At 36.8% G+C, this 21,853-nt stretch overlaps 1 protein-coding gene across 1 annotated transcript in view; it reads right to left on the reverse strand.

The window, feature by feature from the left end:
- Positions 1–20,222, reverse strand: part of slc13a1 (solute carrier family 13 member 1) — a 59,798-nt gene extending 39,576 nt beyond the window's left edge. The window contains exons 1-5 of the mRNA XM_039761143.1: positions 20,119–20,222; positions 8,808–8,936; positions 7,181–7,317; positions 4,106–4,293; positions 3,968–4,007 (exon numbers count right to left, since the gene is read on the reverse strand). Of these exons, the coding sequence (XP_039617077.1) occupies positions 3,968–4,007; positions 4,106–4,293; positions 7,181–7,317; positions 8,808–8,936; positions 20,119–20,217 (593 nt within the window). The 5' untranslated portion in view covers positions 20,218–20,222. The remainder of the gene's footprint in view (positions 1–3,967; positions 4,008–4,105; positions 4,294–7,180; positions 7,318–8,807; positions 8,937–20,118) is intronic.
- Positions 20,223–21,853: the final 1,631 nt, after the last annotated feature.

The raw sequence follows: 21,853 nt of genomic DNA on the forward strand, positions 1-21,853 counted from the left end.
ATTCTTTATGCAGTTCAAGAAACAAAAATCCTAGTGTCATGCAATTAATCACTGTCCTTCAGCAATGGCACCAAATATCTATAATAAAAAACATAAATAACAACTGGACATTAACAGTATGTTATAGTAGCTCAAATCAACAAACATAGACAAATGAGAAAAACAAACAAAAAACATGCACTATCATACAGTATCTCATTCTCCATGGTAACTGTTTAACATCATTCCCTAGGTTTATTGTATTGGGACAGTTTAAGATCATATCCTTGTTTTATTGTATTTGGACTGTACTATCATAAGATATCTCAATTTTAACCTTTTCTACACCTCTGCTCTGGTGTTCATTTCGTTCAGGACATGCTCCGTCTCCTGCCATGTCAGGGGAATGGAACTTTATGTAGTGTGGTCTAATCTTACTTGTGGGGTGGGAGGAGACAAAGAGAGCAATGTTAATTTTTATTTTTACCCCAATAACTGTAAGTACCAACATAACAATAAGCTCCATGGCAATAGCACCTAGGAGTAATATGAAATCAAGGTCAAAGCTATTTTATGTAACAATGTACTACCTTAAATTAACACTACAAAATGTCAACGAAACTTCAGGAACAATGCCTATAACCAAAAGATGAGCTGGAATGTCAAAGGTCTCAATCACAAATTACAGAGAAAAAACTATTCTCTCACCTAACAGGTCTAAATGTCAAGATAGTATTTTTAAAGGAGACTCACTTAATGACTAAGGACCAGTTTTGGTTGCAAAGAGTTTGGATTGGCTAAATCATACACTCCAGCTATACAAAGAAAACTGGAGATGTGGGAATATTAATAAACAGAACAATTCCATTTGTAGTATCAAACGTATTATCTGATCTTGAAGGGCAATATGTCATGTTGATGGTTAATTTATTTAATGCTAAATTGATTTTGATAAATATCTATGCCCCAAATTTGGATGATAGAGATTTCATCCAAAATGTATTTGCATCTATTCCTAATGTGAGCATAAAATAATAATAGCTTGAGACTTTAATTGTGTTTTAAATCCAGACCTGGTGCCTCATGTATAAATGGTGCATATGCACAAAAATGTTGCGTACGAACGTTTCCATGTTCAAATTGCGATGTAAAAAACCTAAACTTGGCGTAAAGTCACGCACATTTTCACAGTAGCTTCAACCCTCCAACGCAAGTTCTTCACTCGGTTTTGCAAACTGGCGGTATCCAGCATCAAAGCAGTGATACTGTTCCAGTGTGGTTTCCTTTTCTTTTTTAGATCCACATCCCTGACATGGCTTTATAAATACACTGAAATTACTGTTTATTAGTTTAATGCATCTGATTGTAATTAACTGTAACAATATAATGGTCCACAGAATGGTCAAACTATTCTAAATACCAGAGCTGCTTTAGCGTTGTTACTCTCACTGCACCTTTTTCTTCTACTTTAATGACAAAATAAAGTATGTGATTAAAGTGGAAATTTCAAGATTAAAGTTTAGAGCTTTTTTCCCACTGTGTCCCTATTTTTTTTTTCTTTAATCTGTACCCTAGTAAGCTTTCATATGACACTCAGATGGTGGGCTGTATCTGACATCTGATAACTTTTTTATTTCGGGCATTGTGCGACTTTGTGAAGTTGAGCTTTTGAGTTTCTCCGACACTCAATGTCACTCGATCAACTTCCTTTTATTGTTCATATCACTGTTTACCGTAAACCAACAAATAGAACATTTTTCCTTGCCTCCATTTGGTATTCGCTGAAATTCTTTTATTTCCCCCCGTGCGTTTGCCATTGCCTTTTCACAGAACGCTGAGCTTAAGGGCTATTTATATTGATTTGCATATGCAATGAGGCATAATTCTGGGAGGAGTTTGGGGAGTGGCAGCAGGCGCATGCACGTGCATTACTTTTCATGCTGACTGGGATTTATGGAGCAGAAGAACGTGGAAGTTGGTGAACGCACAGATTTATGCATCTGTATTTTTTTGTGCATACGCACATTTCCGCTTTTGTCCGTATGCCATGTTTTAGTGTAAATTCTACGCACGCCGTTATGCATGAGGCCCCTGGACAAGAATATGGAACCAATGTAGGAAGCACTTCAAGACAGAGAAGCTCTCATCTGTTGCACCTTTACATGATAATCAACTCCTTCTGCCCTCTCAAACCTACACAGTATTTAATGTTTGGGAAATGTCCGGAATTAAACCCCTTAGAGAATTGTATATAGATAATTTTTTGCATTCTACAAACAATTACGCTCATATTCAAATTTAACCTCTTATCAACATAATTTCTCCACTACTTTCAAATCAGAAACTTTGCTAAATGAAACCTGCCCAATTTTCCTCACCTCCCATATATTTCTATTACAGAAGAAATATTGATCAGTTTTGAAGACTCAGTCAGCATCTCTATAATATAGAAAATCATTTTCAAGTTTCTTCCTTTCAAAGATTCCAGGGTACAGTGGGGCAAAGACCTTTCACTTACTATTTCAGAAAAGGAGTGGAAGTCAGCCATTCATAGAATACACTCTAGCTCCACTCTAATGCCATGCATTCAATCATTCAACTTAAACTTTTTTATCGAGCACATTAATCTCATTTAAAATTGTCAAAAAGATTCAACCTGTGAATGTTGCAGTTCAGTTGTAGCATCACTAGGTCACATGTTTTGGGCCTGTACCAAATTAACATAATTTTGGACCAAAATCATTAAATGCCTTTCAGACAGCCTTGGAGTCACACTCCCTCCTAATGTTCTTCCAGATGGGTTTAAAGTGGAGAAGGACAAACAATCTGTGACTGCCTTTACTTCACTACTAGCACGTGGACCTATCTTGCTCAATTTCAAGAATCACACACCACCTCTTTTAAGTCAGTGGGTAACTCATGTTTTTTACTATTTGAAATTGGGAAAAAATCTAATTCTCATTTGGAGGATATGTTGAAAACTTTTTAAAAATATGGCAGGATCTAATTAGTCAAATCTTCGAATAAACATTTATATGAAGGAAAAATTGACATTCTCCTTTCTTTGTTGTTTTAAAAGATTTGCTCATAATGTTGGCTCTCCTCTCTTTGTCTCGGGCAGGTGTTGAATTCTCATTTGTTAAGTCTGACTTAAGTGTATGGAATATTGTTTTCTTCAAATAAAATCACATTAAAAAAGACAATTTATTATCTCTTTAGTGATGGGGGCCTTAACTAACACGTGCTGTCGACCTTGGGGTATGTCTAGTGAAATACTTTAGCCTCCTTGGGGTAACTGCCACCTTTTTTCAAATATTGCAGGATCTAATAAATAACGTTTTAGAATAAGCATCCACACTGGTGAAAAGGATATTCTTCTTTGCTGCTTTTTCTCTTGGGTAGGGGTTGAATTTTGGTTTGTTAAGTTTGACTTGACTGTATGGAATACTACCATTGCAAATGCCAAACTTATACTTTAAATGTGGGTAATCTATTACATAAGAGATAGATGTGTACTTCTGAATATTTCCCTTAGACTTATGATTACTAATTTTCTAGTCATTTGTAGTAATATGCTTTAAAATGACAGATAACATAAGGGTATCTTTATTTTTCTTTAATGAAAATAAAATTAAATTAGTTCAATTTTGCCCATTCAACAGTGCAATATGAGTATATGGCAGTAATCAAAGCTTCAGATATTAATTTGCATGAGCATACACTAATTATCAGAGTGGATGATAATAAACATCCTAATCCATTTAATTAGAATCAACTGGTATTTACCCTCCGTATGAGATTGTTATATACTGATATTTTCTGTTTAACAGAGTGACCTATTGGGTAGAAAGGTGATGCATGCATTTGTGTACAGCTCTCTAATAACAACAGTGACAGTGAATTTGCCTTCTTTTGATTTTCTCTGTGTGCATTGTGAAGTATTTTCTGAACAGAGTGTAGCAGGTTACGTAGGTATAGCATGCATTACCTTATAATTTCTCCATTATGCTCTTGTTTTTCTTCATCCTCTGTGAAAATACAGAATATTCGAATTACCACTGCAAACAGAATACTTTTTACTACATATATGACTTCTCGTTTATTTATGTACTGTAGATTGCCATACCATTGAGTTGAAGACCTGGATTTGCTGTTCCATTCATGCGTTTCATATGAATAGTATTAACCTCAGCTTCGGCTTTTAAAATTTGCTGAATGACAGCTTCAACTATAGGCATCACCATGGCAGCTGTGGAGGTATTGCTAAGCCACATGGATAGAAAGGCTGAACTAAGCATAAACCCCAGCATAAGCCTAGAAAACCGAAACAGATATTTTACTGGTAACATGATACAACTTAAATCTAAAGTACACCATTCCTCTGTTATTTGAAATCAGTCCCCACAGCAGCTATCCAATTTACAGCTCTGCTTTCTTGCTTTTTGCTTTAAAAGCAGTTCTATGAGGCTTTAGCTTGCACCACTTTAAATGATTATCTATCAAAGACTTATTAAAGAAGAAATATTAAATTTAAGGAAAAAGGTTTACAGAAACATTCCCTTCACTGCATCAACACAAGCAATATAGGGATCAGAAGCGAAATTAGTTTAGGAAAGAATGCATTTATGAAAGCAAAATTAAAAAATCAGTCAATAAATCAATATATACTATGTCAGAGACTTTTCTCCTGACAATCATGACACCATTTAAAGACACTAGTCCAAGCAGTGCAGACACATCCAATGTACTGGCATTAAGAGTGCATTACATTAATCCATCTCATCAATGAATAAAAAAATTTAAAAAGAATTTTGTATTATACACGTTTGGAAAATGTTGATAAGTCAAATCATTTACCTGTATGATGGGTCAACTATCATTGTACAAAATGTGCATTTCTCTTATCTAAATCACTGTTTTATCTTTACTTGTCTTAGTAATAATGTTTGTTTGTTCCGTCTATAAGTAACCAATCGACTTTGTCATTATCTTCAGACTTGACCCTTACTCTACTTTGTTCAAACACCTTCATCTTGAGTCATAAATAAGAAAGAGCACCTTTTAACCTGAGGTAAAATAAGTGAATTCCATTTCATGCAAGCCTTCTTTACCAATTAATCAATGATATGTGCATTCTTTTGTCACTGTAGTAAAATGTAATAGAGTGTAAACAAGTGTTACAAGTGTAAACACATTTAAACTCAAAAAGATACTCTACATTTAAAATGCAGATAAGGCTGAATATCACTTCTCCACATCTGATCATGCTGTTAGTATCTGTTGTGACAGATTGGGTCCGCTATCGCTCCCTTGAACCCTTGTCCAAGATGCCAGACACGTGGTAAAAGTCCAATAACTTATTTTATGTGGACAATAATGTGCACCAAGCACCCTCCTCTCCACAATACTCATATAATTACACCAATATATTACAATAAACAATCCTCCTCTCCCAGACGCGTTGCCACCCTTCCACCCAGATCAGCTTGCTGTCTGGGAGCTCCCACAATCATTTATAATCCCTGACCCGGAAGTGTTCCAATCCCCAGTCCATGTGATCTCCTATCACTTCCGGGTCAGATCAAAAGTCCTTTTCTTCACCCCGGAAGCACGTCATTCCCCTTGTCCATGTGGCGTAAGGCAAATAATCGTCGTTCCTCCCTGCAGCGTCTCTTAGCAGCCCCCATGGTATCCAGCATGGCTGTGCATAAAGACTCCAATGTCCATGATGCCCTGCTGGTCTTCGGGGCACCTCCATATTGCAGGGAGGGCTCCACCTGGCGGCATGGGGTTATTGGCCAGGATGAACGGCCGGCCATACATCACACTGTACAATTGTAACCAGAGACCTGCCTGTACATGAGAGTTCAATTTTACTTTACAAGCTTTATTAACAGTTTATTAGGATACTAGCAAATTATGCTTGCAAATATTTTGCGAGAATAAAAGCGTTAATGAAATGATGATGAGGGAGAGTAGAATATCACACATTACAGTAAGAAAGGAGATTATTTTGATAAGTAGTGAATTGTTTGAGGACTCAGTATTAGAATAGTCACATGATTAGTATGGGATGTTATAGTCACTTACAACAGCATGAATATCTACAATACAAAGTGTAACATGAACAGGTTAACAGAACATATTGGGTAAGAAGGGAAATGCAGGGCACATGTAAGTAAAAGTCTGTATGTGTGAAGTGAGGCCATCAGGAAATGTAGTATACTGACGTCTATAATAATTGTTGGAAAACGCAATTTGTTGCATAAACGTTAATTGTCAGCGAAAATATTCCCCTGTGTAAAACCCGCAAGTACTTGTACATTTAACCCAGGTTTTCATGTTACTCTTAAAAAATTAGTGTACAACTGGCCATGGGTAAAAACAGGGCTTGGCAAATAAATTCAGATGTTATTAAACGCTTGTCTTTGTGACTTGGTAATAGTCATACAATATGCTAAATAAAGGGGAATTGCCGCTGCTGTAATATAAAGGGAATATCTTGTTTTGAGTTGTCAGTGTTATTGAATCCCTGTAGTTTTTCCGTCGTAGTGTTTCTTGTTGTTTGGCAGTTTGCCACTGTTCTTCAGAAAGTTTGTGTGTGTAATTCATTTTCGTTTACTGTCTAGGTGCAAGACTTGCTGCTGCTGATCTTTAGATAATGATGCTCTGTGGTTTGTCGTACGTTGTCTTTGTTGTTCTAAGGCATATTTCCTGTGCTGGTGGGTCTGGCGTGGTGTAGATTTTTCTGCTTCTGTATATTAGTGTGAGTATGTATGGCAGTTCTGTTGGTTGCAGCTGGCTGTATGTGCCTTTTTATTTTATCTGGAGGCTTATGTTGAAGTGAAGTAAAAAGGAGGTGTAAAATGGTAGTGTCATAATGCAGGTTCGGTCACTAACAAAGTATGCACTGAATAAACAGTCAAATACCACAGTTGATAAAAGGTCACATTGAAGAACTGAAGAGTTGAAGATAAGTCTAAGACCAAAACTCTGCCAGGAGCACGGATTCCTCGCTGTTGTTGTGGAGGGATATAGTAGTTGTGGCAACCATTGTTTATATTGAGCATGGACGGACACAAGCGAAATTATATAAGGATACTTTAATCTAACTAGTAAACAATAAATACATTTTTATTTTGTGGTAGGATTCAGCTATCAGATAAATTAGGGTTACGTGAGGCTCATTCACAAGACTTACCAGCCTGGATTGACTCCTAGCAGCATAACCATCCTCAAAGCAATACGCTTGTGCAGATTCCATTTTTCAATGGACGTCGCTAAACATATCACTCCAATTAGCAAAAGGTGGAAGTCTTTAAAGTAAGCTGCAGCTACCTGATGAAGTCACAAAAAATATCAGAAAAAAAATGTCATAAATATGAACTATGGTGGTAAATTTCAACTGTTTTTACTAAATATTATTTATATTAAAATATTTCATACATTGCTCATGACTAGATTCTAGTCCAGACCACAAGTTCTAATATGTTTTGTTTACAGGTTGTGCCATCAGTTTTGCTACATACTAAATTCAAATGCCTAGTTAAATGCATGCTGCTGCAAGTGTTCAAGCAGGAATGTTTAAGTGACAGAGCAACACCGTCCCTAGCTCCCCCATGACATATACAAAAGTAGGCAATTGTCCTCAAAAGAAACATTGTTCTAGCCTAAGAGGTGACTACAATCTTTGACTGTAGGCCTTAAAATGTGATTGCAGGCAAACAGAAGACAACAACAAGTAGGAGATGACCATGACCAAGCAAAAAACATAAATGTTGTTTGCACATTTCCCTAACTCTGTTGTTCTGAATCTTTGTAGCAGTGTCATTTCAGGCAAATTAAAGCAACTATTATTGCTGGCAAATATTTTAAAAGCATTAAGCAATTAAAACATAACATGACAGTCTCCAACCTGCTTAATCCTCTTCAGGGTCAAAGGATGCTAGAGTCCTTCTTGGACGCATCCAAGACGTTGAATTGAATTAAACAAGGAGAATGTTAATGCTATTTGACTAAATAATGATATTCAGTTGCACCACTAAGCTGAGTCTGAGCCGTGTGTGCTGGTGTCCCAAAAATTTCTAAAGAACAGAAGAACATCCAGATTTTTTCTAACTCAGCACATCCAAGGATCCTGGATTCCCAGGCTTTGATTATTAGCTAGTTAAAAAGCACACCTCAACCAAAATGATCATATTATCTCTTTGAGGAGAGTAAATAAGCATGAATTCACATAGAAGAAGGTTGCATTAGATGTTATGCTCCTCATAACTCACTTAGGTCTTTCAGCAGTTTCCACATCCTAATATAAAACTTGCAATATCTATTATATCATATTATCTACTATATTGTTCTTTTTTTTCAAATTTTTTTATGCAAAGCCATTTATTTTACACAAAATATCAATAATGATGTCTCAAGCTAATTGCACGATTCCACATTTGTTCTTAAACTAAAAAATGCATTTATAAATTAAAATCATTATTCAATCTGTAGTTTATATTACACACATTAAGATGCTGTTATTGCCACTGAGTTGTTTTGTACCCTCACACCTGCAATAAGTGAAATTATTATTTTATCTTCTGAAGGCTTTTATGATGATACCAGGGCAAGCTGAACAATTCAGTATAGTAAAGTCATACCAAATGTAACAAAGATAAATATTTCTTTACTGTAATTAAATTAGTTTGTGCATTCTGTGGCATATAAATCTAAAACCACTACCTTCTGTATTCTTTAATATAGAACATTTCAAGGCCGCTCTAAGAATGTGTTAGCATTTTCTAATCTCACTATCAGATGACAAGTACATTAAGACTTACCATTTTGGACTTCAAAATTCCAAACAGTGGGAACATCAATGCAGGAATGAGGGCAGTTACTGCAAGAGGCATTGCTTCGGAGAGCCAGTAAACAGCCACTATGAACAGCGTGTATGCACATTCTGCTTCCTAGGATAACATACGAGAAATATGAACTTGCATTAAGGCATGGATAAACTGTAATTTACTGCATTTAAGATGATGCTATTTTTTTACAGCATAACATTTCTAAATATGTCCCATAATTCAAGCCAACATTGTGACGTATGGCTTTCATTGTGATTATTTTCCTACACCTTCTTCATATGTTGTGTTAAAAGTGATCTGCTCATAGCACTTTAAATGATTAGAACATTTTTGACTAGAACAGAAAATTCAGTCCAACAAGCATGTCAATCTTATTTAGCTAATGTCCCTAAAATGACATTAAGTCTAGTTTTGAAGGTCCCTAAAGTCTTGCTCTCTTCCATACTACTTGGTCATTTATTCCATGTGTCTATGATCCTTTGTGTGAAAAGAAAAAAAAATTCTAATATATGTGCACAATCTTCATTTAGCAATTTTGTCCATTTGTTCTAAATGAAGAATTTATTTTAAGATACATTCTGTTTAGAATTCTCCTAATTGCCGTTTTCTTAAACTAAAGTGGTTCAGTTCCTTCAGTTTCTTCTCATAGCTCTTAGCTCTCAGTCCAGGAATCAGCCTAGCTGCTCTTCTCTGGACTTTCTCTAGTATTACTATGTCTTTTTTGTAATTTGGAGTCCATAACTACACATAATACTCTACAGGAGACCTCACTAACCTCCCTTGTTTTGTACTCCACACTTCAGTCTATTTAACCTAGCATCCTGTTAGCCATCTTAGTTGGTTCTGTACTCTGTCTTGATGTAGACTTAGGCTAATATGGGCACTATTTTAGATTCATGCTCATCATTGCTACTCAGTGTTGGTTTGGTTGTTATAAAATTGATAGATTTTATAGCTGAGTCATCTAAAAATAGCACTAACGTTCTATACATTTTGTCTTCACAAGTATTAGACACTCAAGTAGCAGACGCTGTAAGGTTTCTTCAGATTGTTTCCAGAATCTAAATTTACAATATAATGTAATACAGAGAATCTTTTTGTTACAGTTGTTAGTTCATAGTCCTCTGTCTTTGGTAGCAACAATATGGTATGTTGCTTGCATATTTTGTTTGGGGTTCTATTTTACCACTTTTCTTGCATAACACTGTTATCTTTATATCTTTCAGCTAGTATGCATTATTTTTGTCTGTATGCATTTTTGGTTTTTCACTGTTACTATTTATTTCCAGTGCTTCTGTTTTTCTTGCTGTCACCTGCATTAGTTTTCTGGTCTGTGTTTCCCTTTTCTGTTAATTTTTCTTGTTTATTGTATTTTTCCATTTTATTTCCAGGATCTTTGTTTAATTTGATCCCTAAATAGGAGGCATTTTTCCCTCCTCTGTTCCAGTTTTAGTTGAATAGTAATCAAAACATTTTTATGGGAATAAAACTATCTTTAATAAGTCTGCTTTATAAATTTGACAGCTATTTATGTGTTTTACACAGAGAGACAAATATTTGTGTGCACTTTCATTTTAAGATTTAACATTTATTTTGAAATGTCCCAGTTATTTTACACCTTTCTCTTAATAAATACTCAGATGGAAACAAAGCTAAAGCAGGAACTGTACTTAGTATGGAATGTGTACTAGTGTCTTATTTTTGTTAGTTTTGTATTATTTAGATAATTAAGCCCCATGATTTTTAAGAAAATCATGTTCTCCCCGTGTCTGTGTGGGTTTCCTCCAGGTACTCCGGTTTCCTCCCACAGTCCAAAGACATGCAGGTTAGGTGCACTGGCGATTCAAAATTGTCACTAGTGTGTGCTTGGTGTGTGTGTGTGTGCGTGCCCTGCGGTGGGCTGGCGCCCTGCCCGGGGTTTGTTCCTGCCTTGCGTCCTGTGCTGGCTGGGATTGGCTCCAGCAGACCCCCGTGACCCTGTAGTTAGGATATAGCGGGTTGGATAATGACTGAGAGTGAATAAAAATACTCTGTGATACAAGTCAACAGAAAAATATGTATTTCAAAGTTTTTAACAAGAATGAAGTACATACCAATAGTATCCACAAATTAAATAAGGAATACATTTAAAAGGAAGAATGATCCAAAATTAATTTAATCAGTTTGAATGAGATCCTGCAGTCATAAAACGTTCCCAGCATAAGGTTGAGAATTTCTGTTTTAGTCCTTAGTTTCCTGTATTTTTGTAGCTCCTCGAGTATCCTGCATTTTAAATCCATTTTGTGGCCATTTTAAACTTAATTTTACTTTTTGTTATGGTTTTTGATCCAACCATACTTTATTAAGTTGTCTGTTGACATGACAGTTAAGAACAGGTGGTGAAGATCTTACCACCAACAAAGACAGAAATGCCTTATGGTCAATATCTATTAGGCCTTAAGTTCAAATACAATAGGGTTTACTTGACTCTCTTGTGCCTTAGAGGCCAGAAGTTGATGTGTAACCAAAGTATAAACTAGCTCATCTAGAAAAAACAAAAATAGTGCTAGAAAAGGAAAACAGTCTGAAACATACAAGCAGTCTCCTACACATCATGATATGTAATCTAACACCTTGTTAGACTTCTTAGTTGGTTGTATACTCTGTCTATGTGTAGTTTAGATGGGCAATAATGGGCATTGTTTCAGATCAATGTTCAAAAGTGCACATCACTTCTGGTTTGGTTTTTGTAAAATTTATAGATGTTATAGTTCAGTCATCTGATAGTAGTGGTGAAAAAAATACAAGAAAAAAGGCCTTAAACGTAGATACAGTGGAAGAAAATTTAAAAACCATGTTCTAAAAAACAAACAAATTAATGTGCAAGATACAGTGCCACTGAAAACACTGCTTCAGAATATCATGTGAAGGCTGGACATTCATAAATTAAAGGCTATTAAGTGCCTATGCCTGGGTTTATTTTTCTGTAGTGCTCTTTGCTGAGTTTCGGTTTAGCTCTGTGACAAGTTCTCAGGTAAAATGCAAGTGCAGATTTTACAAATTACTAAATGCAGAATTTATATGCATAAAGACACAGAGTTCACTTGCATCTGAGGAAAACAGACTTACTGTAATTCCTATCTCTTGCCACTGTGGTCTGCTCTCCAGGGTTATCTGTACTGTAATGTTTCGGGTTGAGAGGGGTTGCTGGTGCTAACATTTTCCTCTCTCATTCCTACCACAGCATGGAGAATACGAACTACAACACGGTTGACAAACTCCAGTCCTGGAGGGCCGCTGTGTGTTTCCTTAGGAGGCATCAGCTCTCCAGAAATGTGTTCTTTTGAAATTGCGGCACATTAAGTAACTAAACAATATAGTAATATGACAGAAAAGGCGATATCCCTCCCATCATGATTACGGCGGTATAAGAATCACATGAGAAAAATATACTTTAGCTTACATTTACTGACAGTTGACGCGGTTACAGACGGGAAGCATACGACAAAGACTTTTATCCAGGTGGGAGTCTGGATCTACGCAGTCTGCCATTTTTCGTCTACACGCTGAGAGGGTTTTCGGACGAAGGTCTGACACTTGCTTTGAAGGGTCTGGCTGTTGTCCAAGCCTTTTAATACTGTCTGCTTCACTTGCTGGTCTTCTCTGTCTCCAAACAAGGGCAGGTAGGGACTGAAATCCTCCTCCACAAAATACAGAAATATCATAATGCTTACATGCCGGTTCTCATTCTCCCAACAAGGAAAGAAGATTTTGTAGTGACAGAGGACAAAAATACTGTTCTGTGTTGAAGCTGACTATACAATCCTCCAGTTGTCTTTGGCTATCTAGTCTATGCTTGGTTGGCAGTTCTAAATGCTGAGCCCCTGTGTGCCAAACTTAACATGCACATGTGAATGAAACTCATAACAGTGTTTTCCAGACATAGTGACATAAATATTAAAGAAAAATGTATTATAACACTGTGGCTGCATGTTTTCATTCTGACCATCTTCTTTATTATTGACCATTTTTTGCTGCTAATTAACTTCTTTTTCTTTAGTTCTAATTAACTTCACTCAGGCCCCTTTGTTGTCTCTTCTTCCTTAATTAGCAGCCAAACAATAATGAGAAACAAAAGAAGCTGCCACATAACCAGCTTACCTGTGTCCATCACACAATATGTGAAAATAAAGAAAGGTGATGGTCTCAGTAAGGTTGATCTCTCAGGTCACCAAAAAATTTTGATGGTGTTCTTAGAAAAAAACAGCTTTGGAAATGTCTGCTGTGGTAGAATGAGAGCAGCAACAAGCTGTGGAATTAAATAATGGGTTTAATTAACAGCATTAAGAAACTGGTTGGAGGGAAATTGGTTGGAATTTGACGTTTCAGTTTAGAAACAAATCACTTCAGAGGTCTGAATCCTTAAAAACAGGTCTATTAAAATGAAGGGAAAGAAAGTTAATTAGCAGTGAATCCTGGTCACTGATTAAGAAAAGGGTTAGAATGAAAACCTGCAGCCACTGCGGCCCTCCAGGCCCGGGGTTCAACACCCCTGGACTATAAGGACAATTGACTCCACCTCTTCTCCATGCTATAAATCCCACTGCTGACGGAAGAAGGCTTTCAGTCTTACACCAAGACAGGATGGAGATACCTGCTGAGAACTGTATCTATACCTAGCCTGACAGCAATGTTTTATGGAGACTTTCTGTTGGTGGTCATAGCATCCCTTATTTTTGTTTCTTGTAAAGAAACAACCATGATGGAACCCTTTCAATCTGGTTTCAGGGCATGGCACAGCTGTGAAACTGCTCTGCTACGGGTAACCAATGATTTGCTTATGGCAGCAGACTCTGGACAAACCAGCATATTAATTCTGTTAGACCTCAGGGCAGCATTTGTCACTGTCAGACATGACATTTTACTGTCCAGAATGGAGAACATGCTGGGTACCTCTGGCACTGCCCTCCAGTGGTTCAAGTCCTATCTGACTGATAGGCAAGAGTTTGTTAGTCTTGGCAACAGCAGGTCCAGCTCGGCGCCAGTCACACAAGGAGTTCCTCAGGGTTCTGTCCACGGCCCTTTTCTCTTCTGTATTTATATGCTTCCCCTTGGCCATATTATTTGTAGCTTTGGACTGGGCTATCATTTTTATGCAGATGATACTCAACTCTACTTCAGTGTTAAAAGTGGAACTTCATCAGAGCTTTCTCAGCTCACAACCTGCCTTAGTGAAATTAAAACCTGGATGGAGCAGAACTCTTTAAAATTAAATTGCAACAAAACAGAACTCCTGTAAATTGGAACTAAAATGCAACTTAATAAAATGAGCTCCTTCCCAGTCAATCTTGGCGGTGATCTCATCAGACATGCCTCCACTGCAAAGAATCTTGGTGTCATTTTTGATTCCTCCCTCTCTTATTCCGCCCACATAAATCACATTAAGAAACTTTCTTACTTTCACCTCCGTAACATATCCTGTGTTCGCTCCTTCCTCTCCTTTTCTAATGCTGAGAAACTTGTCCATGCTTTTATCACATCCCGCATCGATTATTGTAACTCACTGCTGGCAGGTGCCCCTTCTGATCTTATATCACAGCTCCAGCTTATTCAAAACTCAGCTGCAAGAGTCCTTACTTGAACAAGCAGCAGCGAGCACATCACACCCATCCTGCTTCACCTTCACTGGCTCCCTGTGTCTTACAGAATCGAATATAAAATCCTACTAATAACCTACAAAGCCTTAAATAACCTCGCGCCAAACTACATCAGTGATCTTCTCCATCACTATGTGCCTGCCCGCCCACTAAGGTCCTCTGATTCTGGCAATCTTGTTGTGCCCACACTAATCTACACTCCATGGGTGACAGGGCCTTCAGCTGTATAGCGCCCAGACTCTGGAATGACCTACCGAAATTAATTAGATCAGCTGACTCCATGAATTCTTTTAAAAAACAACTTAAAACTCATCTGTTCAGGAAGGCTTTTAGCTCTACTTGACTTTATTGCCCTTCTCTCAGTTTACCTCTCTGTCAAGATGTTCATGTAACCTGTATGTGTGTCTGCTAGACCATCAATTCTGTTGTCTGTTAGGTTTTTCTCTGAATTTGCTGTCTTAATCTTCTTTATTTATTTATTTGGTTTGTACAATGCTATACACTGTATACCCTGTCGTTCTTTCTTATATTCTGTAAGTGCCTTGAGCATGGGAAAGGCGCTATATAAATAAAATGTATTATTATTATTAAAATATTTTTGTTAGAATTAAACAGGGATGACCGGTTTGGCACCTTCACTTGAGCACACCACTCAAATGGGCAAAATCTGATTGATACATAGCAAGTCGATAGCTGAATGGCAGAATGATGGTAAGAGAAGAGACATGAAAGAGAGAAACTGGAAAGAGCATATGGCTGGATGAAAAAACAGAGAGACCTCACCTCTGTGCAGGTGTATCCTGAGTGGCCATAGAATTTTTGATATTGGGTTTCTTTTGTTCCTGTTTTAGTCTTTTTTAGTGTGCAGCTAACACAGTGTATCACGGTTGTTATTTTGTAACCTCTTTCAACAACAACCTTTATTTATATAGCACATTTTCATACAAATATTGTAGCTCAAAGTGCTTTACATGATGAAGAAAAGATAAATAAAAGACAAAGTAAGAATTAAAATAAGAAAACACTAATTAACATAGAGTAAAACTAAAGTTTGATGGCCAGGGAGGAAAGAAAATACAAAAAAAAACTGCAGATGGCTGGAGAAAAAATAAAATCTGCAGGAGTTCCAGGCCATGAGACCGCCCAGCCCTCTCTGGGCATTCTACCTAACATAAATGATCAGTCCTCATTGTATTCAGGGTTCTCATGGAAGGACTTGATGATGACGGTCACGTGGACTTCATTTCAAAGTAAAATAGGTGAATTCTTCACATTTTTACTGTTTACTATTTGTCTAGTTTGGTAAAAATTGTAAAACTCATTCACACTATGCCAGCTTGCCTTTGGACCCTCACAGGAACTCACATGAATAGCAGTAGAGCATGGGTCATTTTGTGGCACCAATTGTTATTATCTCTAAGAAGATTTATTTATTTTTTTAAAGTTCATTCTTAAGAGGCAGATTACCGTATATACACGTATATAAGTTGGGTCTTGAAACCTGAAAAATTGATCATAAGACCCTGACTTATACGCCCATCAAAAATACGACACTTAATGTATATTTTTTTTACATCTTCTTGCCTCCTCCAATCTCGCATCAGTTTCTCAGACACTTCAAATTTTGTTGCAGCAACGCAGTTATCAATTTCTTTCGCCACTTCAATGACTTTTAATTTAAAGCCAGCTTCAAATTTTCTTCTGACCGAACGCTCTATCGTAGATAAGGGATGCTCTTACGATAAAGGAGTATGAGGGTGTGAGATACAAAAAAACACAAAATGGTGCAAATGTTGGTTCGGAATAGTTTGGGTATTACCGTGTGGTCATGTAGGCACAATACATAGAAAAAAAGGCAGTGTGCTCCGTGGTTACTCTCTCAGGTGGGCGTTAGCCTATCATAATCCCTTGGACCAAGAGCGTGAGTTTTCTGCATTCAACTTATACGACCGATATTATAAAATACCGGAAAATATACGGTAAAATCAAGCCCTGACTTATCTGAGAGAGAACTTAAAAATGAGTATATATGGTATTAATTCCTGCATATTCTCTGAAGTGTAACCAGGTTTTTATCTGTTCAGTTTACATAAGACTCTTTTTTATCCAATGACACAGTTAATTAAAGTCATTTGTATAAATAAAAAAGAATAAACTGGTGCCTTCATAAAAATAAATGATCTTCTAGAACTGTCCAGTGTACAGATTGTTCTTTGAAATCTAAAAACAATATTCATCCACAATTATTTTCTGGAAAGAAGTAAAATTAATATTTAGAAATTGTTTTTAAAAAGGCAAATGAGACTTAATCAAGTTCAGGATCCATGGTGCTGTAGCCTATTCCACCAGCATTGGCTGCAACACAGGAAAAAAACCAAGGGATGGAATATCGGCACATCACAGGGCTCATGCACACACCCAAATTGTCTAATATGGGGCCACTTTGGAGCCCTCAGTTGACCCATCTGGCTGTGAGGTACTTAGGCAACTAGTAAGCACAGAGAGAACATGCAAATCCTCACATAGGCAGTGACCTTCCAGGATATGATCTCCATCAAATATAGCTGAGGAAGCTGCAGCATGAGCTACTGCATCCTCATGATCCTTGTGTATTTGCATGTCACTTTGGGGAAGATTCATATATTAAAAGATTATGTTGTGCTGGATAAATATAGCTTGATGTATACTGTAACTTTTAATTCAATACTGCAAAGACAATTTCAGCTGTGAAGTATTTTTTCAGCATATTAATGGTTAAACTTGGGAAATGACAATACAAGGTGCTTGTTAAGATAACCAAGACAGCCTGGTTTCCTGTTCAAGTTTATGATTATCTTTCAACTCATTGACACTTAGATAGTCTTGTGCTACAGAACAAAAAGACAGGGAAAAAATATTTAAGCCAATGACCAGAAGATAAGGGGGAAAGCAAGGTCAAAGACAAAGGTTGGTTTAAAAGGCAGAAAGACAAAAATGAAACCAAGTGCCAAAGCCCAATTTGTAAACCAGTATCAAAGTCAAAATAAACACAACAAAATGTCCTGCCTTTTTAAAAGATTTTCAAATAACTAACTTGGAAGAATTAGTTTGTGATTATCCATAAACCTGGCAACAGAACGTGGTATGCTGCCATCTTATTGGTGGGGAGAGAAGATAAAAACTGTCAAGTGATTGGCTACAGGTGTAGTAATTATAAACGATATGGCCATGGCCATGTGAAAAAAACAGAAAATGGCAGCATCAATGAAAATAAAGTGAAATACAAAAAGATGACGCCAAAACATTATTACAGTGATGATACAAAATATTAGCATTAATAGAATGAAACACAAAATTGTATTCTATATAGTAAAAAAACAAAACAGCAGGTATACTCATTCCCCCCATGAAGGTGATTTGGTTTGGACACTCTCCCCATCAGGGGGTTGTTTCCCACCAAGCACTCAGTGCTGCTGCCATATACCTCACTAACCTCACATACCGTGAATTGCTTTGAGCAGGTTTGAAAAGGTTTGTATATGTGTGTATGTTTTTAAAGATTAATCATTGAGTGAACGCTAACAAATAGTAGCATGTATTACGCAGACAATTGTCTGATCTTTTCAAGCATATATACCATACATTTCCATGCTTACATAATTTACATCCAAGTAGCCTTAAAGTGGGTTCAGTTAATAGTTAGAATATACTTTATATTACTCAGAAGTGTGTCCATTGTTCATAAACAAGTAAACTGCGTCTGCACATTAATGTGTGCCATTTTCATCAAACATCCATCCATCCATTATCCAACTCGCTATATCCTAACTACAGGGTCGTGGGTGTCTGCTGGAGCGAATGACAGCCAACACAGGGCACAAGGCAGGAAACAAGCCCTGGACAGGGCACCAGCCCACCACAGTCATCATTTACCTTTTACCTGTCAAGTAAAAGCTTTTCAGGTCCCAACAACCCAAGATGTACAAAAATAGAAGACCTTTGCTGGCTAATCGTACTGTCTTGAGTGTACGTGTATATCCCAGAAACTGGAGAGAAATCTGTGCATGTTGCTGCTAGAATTGGTTCAGGCAACCTATGACTCTCTCAAAGAATACTATCTATCTATCTATCTATCTATCTATCTATCTATCTATCTATCTATCTATCTATCTATCTATCTATCTATATCCATTAAATCTCTGTCTGTGATGAGCACAGATGTACAAATTTACCAGATACTACAGACTGATTCAAACAGAACTAAAAGCTATATGATATTATCACTGGCTGGATATTTTTACTTATCATATACTGTATGATCTGCTAACATTTCTTTTTATCTTCATTGGAATATGAAATACAATAAGTTCACAACCACCAATATCACCCTACCCCCACCCCCATTCATTGCAAACTGCTCAAAGACAAGACTGTCTTTCATTATTAGATGTAAGGAAGCGATAATAAAATGAGCTGCATTGTAGGTAAACGTCTATGAGTGCACACACTGTGTAAGTGCAACAGAGCAGTTCTTTTAATCACTGTTTCTAACTAATTAGGAATGTGAGTTCAGGTTATACCATAAAAAGGTTAAAAAATGCATTTAAAAAATGACAATAGTGACTTTTAATACCTGAACAACATTATATAACACACACACACTGCTTGCTGTTTTATGTTTTCTGTATGTGGGCTTGTGTGTCTGCACATATTAAGTATTTTGTGAAACTGTCAATCCAAGAATAGCTACTCTTTAAAAAAAAGAACAAGTTTAACAATCTTTTAATTAAAAAAAGTACTTGCCAAAAAAGTAGATATACTATTTTTAAAATATCTGAAAGAGACAGGATTCAATAATTGTTTACAACCAGGGGTTAAAAAGAAGAATGCCAAAGGTGAAAGATATGCTTTTATGTCTGCAGACCATTGTTCCTTTTTATAACAAATTACAGTCTTCAAATGCCTTTTAAAGAAATGTTCATTTTGTTATTACTTTGATAAATGGGGTCATAAAGAGCAATGAAATCTCTGCTAGTTAACTTCTGTTTCACGTGTTATTTCAAGTTGTCTAAATCAAGTCCCGTCTTTGTCAAGTGTAAGCTTCCCATTGTCTGATTATATAATAATTTAAGAAAACTTACAAATCTGTAAGATGGGACCAGAACTTAGGTAATTTAGATTGTACCAGCTCATCTAGGGATCTATATATAAATGAGTCCAGTTGATTTACAGAAGACAGCGTTAAGTTCAATCAGGCTAAACTGTAACAGTGAGTATGTTTAAAGAGTATCTCAGTGTTATGTAAATGTTTGTTTTGGTCACTGGAGTGAAAAGAGATACAGCTAGGAACTGCCTATAATGTATAATTAGGTATTTTGTTAAGGGCACAGTCTTAAAAATTCTACTTTCTGAACACATTTTCCCTTTTAATTTGAATAAAGTTCCACCGAAAGAGATGTGAGAGCAAATATGTTATAAGTAATATGTTTATTTCTTTATGTATATTTCTTCTTGAAGCTAGAGCAAAAGAAAAAAATAGTTCTATTTACATTTGGCTCTTAAAGGTAATGGGCAGTTAGATGAAGAATGACTAATAGATAGATAGATAGATAGATAGATAGATAGATAGATAGATAGATAGATAGATAGATAGATAGATAGATAGTTACCTTTGTCTGGATTAACAATGGCAGAGGCAGCAACAAAAGCGGTGTTAGTATAATGATGAAGATCCTGTGGTAAGCCAGAAATTTGGTGCAAATCCCCATGCTCAGCTGTCAGCGTGCCACTGATTACTCAGTCGTGCCTCTGCTCTTATATAGCCCGCCCAGTTTAATTTTTGCTCAGTCACCTTTGCTCATTCACACAGACCCAGGCTAATTCTAGTTAACAATAAATTTTTACTGTCTGCTTGCAGCCCTTGGGACCTTGAATAATCTGTGAAAGAGATTTCCTTTTATTAGTGATGTCTTATAATAAACACATACATGCATACATAATATTGAAGTTTCTAGTGTGTATATTAAGAAAACCTTCATGAATATCTTGTTGAACATGTGCATTGCTCTCTGGAATATCCATCCATTATCCAACCTGCTATATCCTAACAACAGGGTCACGGGGGTCTGCTGGAGCCAATCCCAGCCAACACAGGGTGCAAGGCAGGAAACAAACCCCAGGCAGGGCGCCAGCACACACACGCCCACCAAACACAATTTAGGATCACCAGTGCACCTAACCTGCATATCTTTGGACTGTGGGAGGAAACCCACACAGACACGGGGAGAACATGCAAACTCCACACAGGGAGGACCCGGGAAGCGAACCCAGGTCTCCTTACTGCGAGGCAGCAGCACTACCCACTGCGCCACCCTTTCTGGAATTTTTATTTGGCTATTACACTTTAGAGCCACAAAGGCATCATAGGTCTGTATCGGAGGACTTGTCCATAATGGCTGATATAACTCATAAATCCTCAGAACGGCATTTCAGGAAGAAAGAAGACATGTGACAGTCTGTATCCTAGGTGTCAATAAGTGAAACACATAATAAGTGTAATGAAAAAAAAAATAATCGAAAGTTCCACAGCTACAGGTCCATCATTTGATCAATAAGAGGCAGAATTATATTGTACGCGCAGAGCTGATTAAATGGTGGGAAATGGTTTAAGGGCTGCATTTATATCTACTTCTAGAACTATCCCATAATTCAGTGAAGTTGAGCTCTTGTGCCTAGCCTGATGGCAAGTACTGTTCCTGCTAGCCAATGTAAACCTTTTCTTATGGTTTTCTTGTGTATTTGTTTATAAGGTTTAAACTTCTCCAGGAGCAAACATACTGTACATTCTAGTTCCCCACCTTTGATAATTGACAGTGTGCCATACTCAAATTTGTCCATCCCTCGAATGTCAGAATCCTTATCCAGCAGCTTCAGCCAGCCCATTACAAAGCACATGCTTGCACCCACATGCGCTAATGTGCAAATCAAAAAGAAACTGGAAACCCGATGAGACACAAATTCTACACAGACAGATTCCTGATCAAAAATAATTTATGGGTCTCAGGAACATTAAAAAGAGAGTGTTATAATATAATATTAATAGATATTGTAGTGCTTTGTTTTTCTCAGTGTCCATTTTATACAGGTCACTGAACAGCATACATGAGCTTTCATGGATGAATCAAATTTCACTTTGATCCTCTAAGAGAAGAGAAACCTTACCTGTGGTTAGTCAGCATAAACTCACATAGATTTCCATAGCACAAATGATCCTGTTTTGAATATACAGGTAATTTATCTTATTTTTTTGTGTTTATATTTTACTGCTTATTTATGTTGATTCTGAGAAAATTTCAGAGCATCACCATTAGAACTGACTCTGAATACTTTAATCTGACAGATGAA

This window comes from Polypterus senegalus, chromosome 8 (genome assembly GCF_016835505.1).
Source record: "Polypterus senegalus isolate Bchr_013 chromosome 8, ASM1683550v1, whole genome shotgun sequence".
In the NCBI taxonomy this organism is placed as follows: Eukaryota; Metazoa; Chordata; class Cladistia; order Polypteriformes; family Polypteridae; genus Polypterus; species Polypterus senegalus.